We start from the raw sequence: 12,925 nt of genomic DNA on the forward strand, positions 1-12,925 counted from the left end.
GAACCTGTCAGTTATAAAATACAGGTTCAGAGCAATAATTATTTTTGATGAGTTTAAAGTAACATGTTTTTCTGAATAGAAAGCAGTGTGAAAGTTACTGGTTTATGCATTTATTTTTAAGTTGAGTTTTTACTGCATTTGCACAGAGTTTACCCATTAAAGGACCAACCGGATGACATCCATGTACTGTTTTGTATTCTATGTACTCTTAGTAGAATAAGGCACAAATCTAAATACGTAGACCAGTGAGAGGATATGTTATATGGGTGCTTTTATGAAACAGAGTTTATTTTGGTACCTGGCACTTTGTCAGCTTTTTAGACCCAATAATAAAAGAGAAACTTAGACATATTTCCCCACAGGATGTGCCTAATGATGACCTCAGATAAATGCAAAAAAAAATTATACTCTTGCTCTGAGCCACCCCAAAATTAATGAATTTTTAATCAAATATTGGGGCCAAAAATAGGACCAAAATTGGGACATGAAAACCTACCTAGGTGTCAGTGCATTTGATCTGGAAAACACGGCTTGAAATGGTCTTATATACCACTATAAATAAAGACACTGTGTTAAATTTGATGATCCTAGTGGTTTTTCTAATCCAGACATGTGGGTTTTTCATGAATCTCAGTCTCACTCCAGGTTTTGTATGTAACCCATCATATTCACTTGCGTTACATGCGGAACCTGCCCATTTAAACACATATAAATCAGGAATTATTTTGCAACAGCGGTCATTTTTGTGAAACACTCTGCCTTGCATAATTAATTTGATTCCCAAAATGTGCCTGTGAGAGAATAAAGAGATACTGAAAAAAAATAGTAGCGCATAATTTTTGTGCCCTTTTGACCGTGTTACATGTGGATTTTTGTATTAAATATAATGTAAAATAATATAAAAATGTGTTTTATCTGAAAAATAGTCTTTTATCTCAGTCGGTATTTATTTTTAAAATAGACCCAAAGTGCTTCCAAACTCGCTTCATAACATTAGTCTACATCTGGTTTGAATTTTTAGCCCCTCTGTCCTGTTTTTAGGGACCAGTTTCATAGAAGCACCCAGATGTGAACCCACCAGGATCTTAAAAATACTACAATGCTAAGTTTTAGTCCATTTAGCATCCAATACATTTGGCTGAGTTGTAGGTGGGATGCAATAAACAACTGTACATGGTGAATATTTACTATAATTCTTGCTCTCTCCTATAAAAAAATGCCAGTGTATCGTGGGCTGTTTAGAGTATTGCTAGGCTTGCAAGTAATGGTGGGTATTGCCACTTATCCCCATGATTACTTTTGAGTTCTGATTCAATTCAATAAACATATTTTACACAGATATCAAAGCTATCCTCAGAAAAAATGATGGAAAATGTGCAAACTCTCTGATAAACCATACGGTATTGTAAAAAAAAAAAAATCATATTTGACCCCAAAACATTTACATTAATGTAGTTTTTAATAAGATTTTATTCAAATGCCAATACGTATTTGCTTCAGTGCAGATCTGACCGACAGGATTCATTTTACTGACAACTACAGATCTAGATTAATTTATCCACTCAATTAATAGTTAATAGTTGTCTTAATTTACTGACCCTGGTTCTGCACTGATGTCAATGCACTGTAAAGATTGACAATAGTGAAGACGTGATATTACAAAATATAAGGTTTTCTTAATTGTAAGTATAAAGTATGGTATAGAATTAGAATTATAAAGCACAAATTCAGAGTGAAAAGAAAAAGTCAGAAGGAAAACTATTTACACTCGTGTCAAATGTAAAAAAAAAAAAAAAAGCATTTATTTCTATTGCAGTCCAGAGCTCTATTGAAAGCACTTTTTTAAACACTGAAGTTCCTTTAGTTACAATAGACTGTGTTCTATTCACAACATATATAAAACTTTTTTGAAAAATGTTTTATCAACACCTTCATGGAAATTGGCTGACAGGCGACATTTTACCTATTTCAGAAAAATGTTTTGTTATTGCCATTCAGCAAAAATACATAAACGTATAATTTTTTTTCCCTGTATTGTCCAACCCAAATCTAAAAGGATGAGTTTTACTGTACATGCTGATGCTTCAGGAAACAAATGGATGTCGCTCATACCTGACAATTTGAACAGTAGTTCCGAGGCCATTTTGACCGATATGTCCTGCGAGAAGAGATCTTTTTGGGGGCGGGCCAACGTCTTCGGGAGGCTACTCATTGGCTCACTCTTCTCACTCGCCCCTAAAGTGCTGAAGTTCAGCAGGTGGGAGGCAGGTGGGGTGAGTTCTGCGGGGGGTGGGTCCACCTCCATGGGCTCTGCCTTTACTTTCACCTTCTGGTACTGGGCATCTTTGTTGTTCTCTGCATTAGATCAAAACCAAATAATAAACACTGGTTAGAGGTAGATTCAATTATTGAACTCAACATCGACCTTTAGTGTCTAATATTATTTTGAATAACTTGGCAAACACAGTACATTATATTTGACCAGAACACCCAGATGAATGTTCCATGTATTAGTCGCAGATACACGGATGTTTGGTCACATAAAAATTCTAATCAAATTCAGAGTACTCAAATCGACCAGTTAGATACGCATATGCTCAACCAAAACAAAGCCAGGACATGCATTAAAATGTTAATATGTTTTTAAAGTGCTCCGCAATGTGTTTGCATGAATACTATGTCAGATTTAAGTGAACTAACTCCTCTGTATTCGTCAAAAACTCTGACTGGATAATCATTTAAAAAAAACCTTTTAGGCAGTGGTACAGAATTTACTGTTCCCTCTGTCCAGGAGGTTATGTTTTTGTTATAGTTTGTTCATCAGTGTTTAAACAGGATTATGCAAAACTACCACATTGATTTTCATGAAACCTGTTAGAGGCTTGGGGCATGGACCAAGGACAAACCCTTTAAATGTTGGGGCATCCTAGAATTTTTCTCACTCCCTTTTATGTTGTGCTTACCCTGGTGTAGGTACTGTATGTCCTTCTAATTTCAACTATTTATCCAGTAAAGTCCATTTCATGGGTTTTCCAAATTGTACTTAGTATAGAACATATTTTCTGACAGGATTAATGTCACACTGGAGGTCACACGTTGTTTGCTGACATACATTTTTTTGTTTTACCATCCCATCTATGAAGACATAATGAAGTAAAATGCTTCCCATATATGTTGATTTCTTTTGGCTCGAGGGTTATGACAAACTTGACTGTACTTCTGGAAGGGAACTGGTTTTATAGAAGGTTTTATTTGCCAAGCCTGGGAGAGGAGGCAGAATATTTTGTTTAAGACTAAGCTGTAAAAGAAACTGTCATTTTGTAATGAAATGTGACCACTGTAACTATATTTTTTGGTGTCACATAAAACCCATGAGGGTGGTGCACTCTGTGTGCCCCACAAAATAAAAAAAATCAATCTATCACTCAGTTTTCACAGGGTTAAATCTATGGAAAGTACAGAGTGGGGGAACAATCTATCTTACATGATCAAAAAATGTGTAATAAATGTTCACAATAGACACATTATCTGTTAATCATATTTTCTTTATATCTTAAGAATTAACAAACTGTAGGAAAATGGACATACATTAGGATAATTAATATACTACGTCAGTCTATTATTCTTAACAAAACATTCTGAAAATGGGTCAAATGTGCGAGTAAACAAAAATTGCCATATACATGGTGAGAGATGTATGAATGGAATTAAAGCTAAAAATAGAGAAATCCAGATAACAGCCAAAACATGAGCGCTGCGTCTAAAGACGAGCTGAGCCGGTTAGCATCTAGCTGTGTGATTATTAGGGCAAGAGGGCACCGCGAGGTCACTTGGGGAGGGCTACGTCAGCTCATGCAGGTTCACTAAGGCAAACAACAGATGTGAAAAAAGGTTTTAATAGTGAACTTAGGAACAGTCTGAGCATGTTTACATTAACTGGAGGTTATAATCAGCAATGTCCAAAATGAGACAACCAGCCTTGACTCGGATCTTGCACAAGTTCAGAAGGTGAGGTTAAAAAAAAAAAAGCCAGGCTAAAAATAGTAAAATTTTATCTGTGAGGAATGTCCTGAGCTGATCTGCAAAATCAAACAGTGACTCTCTCCACTGCATGGAATATATCAAAAGACAGCAGGGAGCTGTTAAAATGTCAGAAATGGAAATACTTGACATGGTTATCAAAGTTAACAGAATATAAAACTAAACATTTCAGTTAAAAAAAATTCAAAATAAATATATTTTCAAAAAATTATTATTTTTTTCCCCAAAAACTAAACAACTAAAATCAGTCACAATGGACAGCACAACTCAGGATAAAACAAACAGGATTGGGGGAAAAATATTTTTTGCTGATCTTAAAATCTATCATTTTGTACTCTTACAGAATAGTACAAATATGATGAGAATAAACAACTTTGTACAATATAGTACCTTAAAAACACAGTGGTAAAGGGGATCATATTTGATGTTGTGCACTTTTTTGAATTCTATCTTTTTCATCATCAGTAAATGAAGGATTTCATCAAAATACCTACAAAGACTAAAATAGTAAACTTGTGTATTTAGAGACCTTTACCTTAAATAAAAAATCAGTGAGGTGATTTTTGACACAGTAAACAGACGCAGCAAAATTTTAAAATAAAAAACAAAAAACACAAAAAAGAAAGACAGAGGCTAAAAAACATATTTAATCAAGTATATAAACACAAGGGAAATGCAAGAATAATCAATAACTGGAATAGTCGATGTGGTAAGCATAGTTGACTGATTTTTATTGAGGTGGGAAGAGACTGTTTTACTTTACAGAGGAACTATGGCACCATTTTGCATATGATTACTGGAGTTTGAAAAAACATAAAAACTCGACTAAAAAGGGCTGGATTTGTCGACGTAATTAAAATGTCCATGCCTAATAAAAGGATATAAGAAAGAAGACAATAAAATGAAAAAAAAAAACCTAAAATAAAATAAAAACCCAATTCCCTAATAGCAAAAAAAGAAAACTGTAAAAACTAAACTGAAACTAAAAAAAAACAAAAAAAATGAAGGTACTACAGTAAACTATTACTTTCATTGTTGAATAATGTGTCAATTATTTTATTAGTATTTATTCCATACAAATTTTAGAAAATGGCAAAGTTTCCAAACACACAAAACATCCTCAAATGTTTTATGTGGTTTATACCCAAAGATATTTAGTTACTGTCATAGAAGAAGAAAAAAAACAGAAAATATAACAATCTAGAATTAGGGAATGTGGAATAATCAACTATCAAAACAGTTGGCAATCAAAGTTGTGACATTTGTTTAAAAAAAAAAAAAAAAAAAAAAAAAAATATATATATATATATATATATATATATATATATATATCACAATGATTAAGACTTGGCTAAGGCGGTTTCATCATTTACTAATTGACATCCTTACTCCACTGGATGATGAGGGAGAAAAAATATGGGAAAAAAAAAAAAAACCTGGTCAAAAACTGGGTCAGGAAACTCTTAATAAGTGCATTTCCAAAGTGACTGCTCTTGGACTGGAGTGATGGCAGGAGGCAACTCAGTGAGGTGACAAGCAGCAACAAGACAAAGCAGTGGGGCCGGTCCAGTGCTGCTGACACGGCGACTCAGCGCGATTATAGGATATATGAATTTGGCAGGGCACTGGGCGCTATGGGAGGGGCAGGGGGCAGCGGGTAGCGGGTGGAGGGGGTGCAAAAAAAGGAGGGAGGCAGAAAAGGAGCGGGAGATAGAAGACCCTGAGCTAACCCTGCCTCCCCCTGTCCCCTCACCCCCCCTCCTTCTATATTCTCTGCTGAGCCAGGCCAGTGCAGCACATCAAAACCGGACCTATAGTACACCGGATGCTCCTGTGAACACGCAAGAGTATCTGCTGTGTGGATGAAAAAGCTGCCCCCTCCCCTAGGTCCAGGTGTCTGGTTTATTGGTAGTAGCCAGCATGTGGGGGGACACTGACAACCATCAGCCACACTAATCCTTTAATCAGGTAGCTGGAGTTGTCCAAGAGTAACCTAGGAGAGGCTGACGGAGGGGCAGTGCAGAGGAGCAGAGAGGGGAGGGCGGGGTGATTGGGGGGGGGGGGGGGGGGGGGGGGGGGGTCAAACAGGGGACACTTTCATCATTGGATCAGCACCCTAACAACAAGGTCTGAGCAGACTGCAGCGCTGCACAAACACATGCTGTCGCAGAAAAGACGCCGACGACGTGACACAATCTGTACATGAGCTCTCAGTCTCAGGGATGTTCATATCCCAGAGAGCCGTTACAGAGCGCAGGTCACATGACACAGAAAGGAAAAATACTTGATCATAAACACAATGACCCCGTGTCGGGAGCATCAACAGCTAAAGTTTACCTGACACAAAATGAAAAAAAAAAAAAAAAGAAAAAAATGAAAATGAAAATACGGCCTTACTCCCACACTCATAATAGCTATGGCTTTTTGGCTGGGGTCGTGACCTAATGTTCTGAAGCCATAAAAGCAGCCTTCAGTCCGCCAGAATCCAGCGTGTGCGTGCGCTGTAAGTGTGAGTGTGTGTCTATGCACGTACATATGTGTCATCCCCTCCAGAGATGAAGCCTCCACTGTGATACACCAGCTGCCATTAGGCCACACAATCAGGTCTGTAAGAATGTCTTCGAGTGTGTACAGTATGAAAGCACTTCGACCCCTTTTCAGTAATAATAGCAATATTAATGCTTATAGTAATGCATCTGAACACAATCTAAAAATATTCCAATGGATTAAGGGGGTGAAATGAGGTTAAACAGTGGACTATTTACTGGTGAGAGCATTTCTTTCTTCTTGAACGCTGGTGTTTGGCGGTTTACAGAGCCATTTTTGTGCCATCATGTAGAGCCAGGGAAATGACTTTGAAGCTAATTACAAATTAGATGTTCCCAGTTTAAAAGATTTACTTGAAAATTAATCTAAACAAAAAGGTTTTTACAGGGTTTGTTATGTTCTTGTAGCTCAAGCACCTTTATCCTTTATTACAGTGACAGTACTAATACAGTTATCACGCTACAAAAATACTCTTTTGCAAGTCACAGTTGTGTATTCAACAGCTTGAGTATCAGCAAAACATACTCAGAGCAAGTAAAAGTAGTCATTGTGCAGTAAACGTGTCCCTGCCTGTTACAACTTTTACATTATGTTTTTGGATTCATTTTACTGCTCATTTATACACTCTTAAGTCGAGCTGCACAATATATCGTTTGAGCATCGTCATCGCAATGTACGTGTGCGCAATAGTCACATCGGAAATTCTGCAATGTAGGAGGCAAATGAACTCAGCGTGTTCTCATCTAAGTTCAACCTGGGTAGCTGACACACACTGTGCGCCGCGATCCACCAATCACAATCCTTCTTAATCGCTTCGCCGAAGCAGACCACGCCCCTGCACATGAAGTGAGTCACTGGTAACAACATTGAAAAATGAGCGACGAACAAGAGAAAAATCACTGAAAAAAAAGACTTGGTGCCAAAAAGAAAATCAATGTCAGTTTATCCGGAATTATTTCAGCTACAGGAAGGACACTACTGAAACACGTGTTCTGTGTCGACAGTGTCTTACACCTGTTCCCACAAGAAGAGGGGACACAACTAATTTGTTTGACCATTCATGTCGGCACCACACAGCTATCGTATCCTCCTGAGTATTTTTTTCATATCACAATATATATCGCAGGGTTAAAAAAAAAAAATCGCAATGTCAGTTTTTTCCAATATCATGCAGTCCTACTCTTAAGTAGTTCAATCTGCAGCAATACATATATATTTATCATATCGTTGCAGTCAGGCAGAAACCTCTTATGTCCAAAGCAGGTATTTTTGTAGGAAACTGGAAAAACAATGTATACACAAAATAAATGAATGGGGTCATGTCATTTTCAACAGTTTTCCTTGGTTAAATATTTCTAAAACATTGATAGTAATCCTTTATTATGTCTAGTGCACTGACAATGACTGAGGAGGGATTATTTTATGAACAGTCTGTTGTTTTAGTTTGTTTTGTTCTGTTTTTTTCTATGGTGCTAGCTGCGATTGATATACACCCATGCTTACTTCAGATTTCTGCAAGGACCACTCAGCACTGCACTTGTATTATATTGAGAAAACTTCAATAAAAAGATCTTGATAAAAAAAAAAAAAATTCTAAAACTGTTAGGCCAATGTGAAGACTGACCAACAGAATCGTTTTATAACCAAAAAAAAAAAAAAAGACCATCAGCACTGCACTTGTATTATATTGAAAAAACTTCAATAAAAGGATCTTGATAAAAAAATATATTTCTAAAACTGTGAGGCCAGTGTGAAGACCGACCAACATAATCATTTAATGACAAAAAAAAAAAAAAAAGAGAGACCAAAAAATGGACTCACGAGGTTTCTGCCCAACAGTGATGATATTCTATTAGATCATATTCATGGCTTCACTGTAAACTTTTCATAACCTTAAAAACCAGTTTTAACTTTGTCACAATGTATTGACAAAGCTAATCCAAGATGTTTTTAGGAGTTTATTTATACCAGCATTAATAAGAAGTAGCAGCAAAGGAACACGTAATCCTTCAGTTTGTCACTGAAATCATTGTTGAACTTGTCCTTTATTAAACTTGATTTTTGTTTATTGTATGTAAGTAGATACTGTGTTTGTTTATTTGTAATGTATGAGTGTCAGTTTGATCTGTCTTTATTGTTGTATCTATGTCTGTGCTATTTGGAAAAAAAGTTTTGTTAAATGAAGGATATCTATAAAGATTCAAGAATCAAGACATTTGGAGATACATGAAAGTAAAAGATGAGTAAAATGCAAAATATATCCCTTCAAGATGTCGTGGATTAGAAATCTAGTGTAAAGTACAGACTAGGGATGTAACGACTACTGGTATAATGATAAACCGCTGTAAAATTCCTGACGGTTAGTATTACCGTTTATATTCTAATTATCATGTTAACCATGTTTGATTACTGCACTTTGAAAGAGAAAGAGAGAGAGAGAGAGAGAGAGAGAGAGAGAGAGAGACCCTAAAACAACTCAAACTTGATATGGAAAATGGTCAAACAATGGCCATAAGGTGCAATCTTTAGTGCACATTTGTATGTTTGATGTTTACATGTTAATATTTGAATGTTTCTGCCAACAGAAAGTATATTGTGCCTATTTTTTTATTTGATTTTTTTTTTTCCAAAATACAACTTGGTTAAATTATTTCAGTGTGTGTATGAGTACTTTTTGAACATTTTGAGCACATTTCAACAATACCGTGATAACAATGATGACCATGATAATTTTGGTCACAACAACTGTGATATGAAATTTTCATATCGTTACATCCCTAGTACAGATGCACTTAAATATATACTGCAGTAAGAGCAGTTAGTTACATACCACCTTTAAGTTCAACTTCATCTTTAAAGTCTGTACACTTAGTCAGAAAGGCATTCAATATTTATACATCTCCTGCTGTTTAGTTGGCGGCCAGTTATGTTAAAGGTAACTCTGCAAAAAGAAGGTAAAGCTTCTGTTTAAAAATTACCCTTATGTAAGTAAAGGGCTGCAAAAAACAAACTCATTTTAGCTCTATTAGGTATGCAATGTAAAGCATCCTACACACTTTTACGATGTGTGTCAATGTTATTTTTAATGCACTATACATACCCTTGATGCCTTTGATAAAGCTGCACTCAAGTTTTGACTCGAAATGAAAGTGACTGGAGGTCTGTGTGATGTTCTGTTTTTAGTGATCAACTTTGACCTCAGGTGTCCACTTGAATCTATGTGGACGTGACAGGCTAAAAAAAAAAAAAAAAAAAAATGCACTCTGTATACATTCAGTAGTACAGACCGCAAATAGGTTTGCTACAAGCCCTAGACAGAACAGCTACATACCATTAGTGATTTAATGCATGCAAAGTCAATTTATTGCACTGCTTTGATGCATTGACAGCGCAGGTACAAACACTTGGACTGACGGGCGGTGAGGGAGACGTACTGAGAGAGATGCATAAGCTACGAAGACGAGGGAGGGTAAAAGACGGGGAAAAAATAGTCAAACAGTGCCAGAAAAAGAACACCCGAGGGTAAGGGAGGAAAGAAGAAAGCGGGATGAGAGAGAAGAGCTGGGGGAGGACAGAAGGATGAGGAGTGGCTAGAGCCTAAATGACAACCTCTCCACCTCTCCCCCCTCCTGTTATCCTAGTCTACCCTTCTCTCCGCTCTGTTATTCCACATCTCTTCCTCCCAGCCCCCATTCCTCTCTCTCTCTCCCTCTCTCTATCTCTCTATTCTCCTGCTCTCTAGCCGACCTGCTCAGACAGGGGTGAAGAGTTCAGGCGCTTCAAAGGCTGCAGTGTGGAGACTGCATGTCATGTGGGAGCCACAGCAGCCTTGCCTGCAGACTTCACAGACAGCTGCTGCTACAATTGATCCTCGACCAGCGAGCTCTCAGTAGTTCAGCCTCCCTACAGTTGCAGAACGCGGCTTTCGTCTGACTCTAGAACAGCATGCTTGATAAACAGCCTTTTAAAGAGCCAGATATGGCCCCGTACGTCGCCTCTTAACAAAAACATTTGGCACGAATGGCAGCTCTAGGTGAACTAGAGCTCGCTTTATCCTTTAAGGTCGAAACAAAAGAGGACAGATGACCGCATCTCAAAAATGGTCACTTGGACGTACAGAACTAGGAAGGAAAACAAAGTATTTCTGCATCACTATAGGCTGCAATGAAGACGGAAAAAGATATGGAGGCAGGGAGGGTGGGAATAAGAGAGGTCAGTGAGCGGCCACACTGAGGAGGCATGGTGAGGACACAGTCAGAGCAGGGAGAGCTTTACATAAAGTAAAAATAAACCAGTACTGTGAATTTAAATGCTGATTTGCTGACACAGTACACTGCCAGACATTAAATTGCATAAATGGTCAGTTGCTTTCATGTAGAGTAAAGAAAATTAGTTTGTACCCTCATTCACACCAACCTAACAGTTGGTTTTAACTGTTTTTTATTTTTTCCTACTTGAAGACAAAATTTAGCCTGTGCATATTAATAAATCGAATTCTCTTTTTTACACTAATAAAGGGATAACAATAGTTTTCTTACCACACCTGTTATACATTATTACGCCAATGTGTTCTTGAAATTTTTTGGGCTGGAAGAAACTAACAAATGTCATATCTTATCACTGTTTCTCCATAATTTTGCACTATTTTGAGTTGTGACTGGCATTCTAACAGTGTTATTCTGTTCTGTCCCATTTCAAGCGCATAGTGTTCACTGCTACCTGTCACTACCAGTAATTTCTTTGTGTATTCAGATTCAGATACGGAATAGGAATCTGTACCAGATTGATCTGTATCAGTTATCAGGTTTTTATATTAAAGTTATTTATGGGTCAAAACCATGGTATTCAAAATCTCTGAGGGGACATTTGAGAGACAATTTGAGAGATTAGTGTTGCTAAATAACCCACATTTTTACTTTTAAATTAATTTTTGCTTTAGTCGGACCATAAGGGATTATCCAAAACAAGGAGCTACTTTATATTGAAATAAATGTTGGAATAGCAATCAATTAAAGTGACGGGACAATACTGTTTTTTGACCCTCATGTCAATTATGCCAGGTAGAAATTGCTCTCCTTCATTACCATATGTGTGCAATTAAAGTATTTTGGCCTTGTGCTATACTAGTGGCATAAATGAATGGAAAACCCCAATTATTTCTATGACAATTGACAAGTAAAATAGCATTTTGTGGCAGCCCAGTTTTCACATACAAAGCAACTATTGCAAAGATGGTTTCATACATGATATACATTTCCAAGGTGCCGTGGTGCAAAAGAAGTATTACACAAGTCACGTTTACATTCACCCTCAAATTGCACGAATATAATACTACGCATACAAATTTGCCTAATGGAAAACGACAATTTTGATGAAAAGTTTTTGTGATTGCAAGAGGTGGTTTTTAGGGCGTAGTGAAATTACTATATCGAGCAAAAATGCAATGGAAAGACCTTTTTGCGCTACTAGTCACATGAACAAAAAAAAAAAAAAACGAATCTCAGTGGATGTTATGACAAGTGAAGAATAAGAGTTTTAAAACAAACATGGCACGATATGTGTGGACATGAGGAAACCGAATAATTTTTTAAAATTTAGTACGGGATAGAGGGGTCACAAGCATTCTAGATCCAAAACAGACAAATGTGAGCATTTTCCAGGACCTAGAGGGTGCTATTAGAGAAATATGAATCTGTAAATCAATGTGATATTTATGTTTGCCACCATGTTTATGGAATAACTTCTCATGACATCTCACAATAATAAACAAATCATCGCATTTGTGATATAATGGAAAAACTGACATTATGCACTATTGTTTTTTCAACATTTCATAAATATCAGTAATGTTTTGCGCATATGTCCTATGGAAAAGCCACTACTGACTCTAAACAAGTAAATGAGCTGCTGTTGTTAGTGTAAACTGCCACAGTCGGTTTCTGTCGTGTGTTTTCTGCCCACGGTCTCAATGATGACAATTTAGAGACTCCATCAGCAAGTCTCAAAGAAATGTGTGGTGGAAAACTGCAGAAATTATATTATAACATTGAACACTGTGACTAAACACATTTTACATTCACTGGACTCATGAAATATTAACATTTTAATGGGATTAATGGGTTATTATCAGTGGTATCCGTCATCCACCACTGCTTCAGTTTTAATGAAACCGGACCCCTTCAGTTACCTAAACCTCCACAACTACCTGAGGGACACAAGACAGAGTGTGTGTTCTGTTTGTTGCAAGCACAGCACCAAAGCGCTGAGCCATTACACACAGTGATCTGTTGTGCTTACCTGGAGGAAATCACGCACAAGCAACAGCAGGCTGCGGCTG

General features: G+C 37.0%; 1 protein-coding gene across 1 annotated transcript in view; it reads right to left on the reverse strand.

Annotated features, from left to right (window-relative positions):
* znf827 (zinc finger protein 827) overlaps positions 1–12,925 on the reverse strand; it is a 101,933-nt gene that overhangs the window by 40,255 nt on the left and 48,753 nt on the right. The window contains exon 6 of the mRNA XM_030140781.1: positions 2,113–2,355. Coding sequence (XP_029996641.1) covers positions 2,113–2,355 — 243 coding nt within the window. The remainder of the gene's footprint in view (positions 1–2,112; positions 2,356–12,925) is intronic.

The sequence above is a fragment of the Sphaeramia orbicularis genome, chromosome 1 (genome assembly GCF_902148855.1).
Source record: "Sphaeramia orbicularis chromosome 1, fSphaOr1.1, whole genome shotgun sequence".
Classification (NCBI taxonomy): Eukaryota; Metazoa; Chordata; class Actinopteri; order Kurtiformes; family Apogonidae; genus Sphaeramia; species Sphaeramia orbicularis.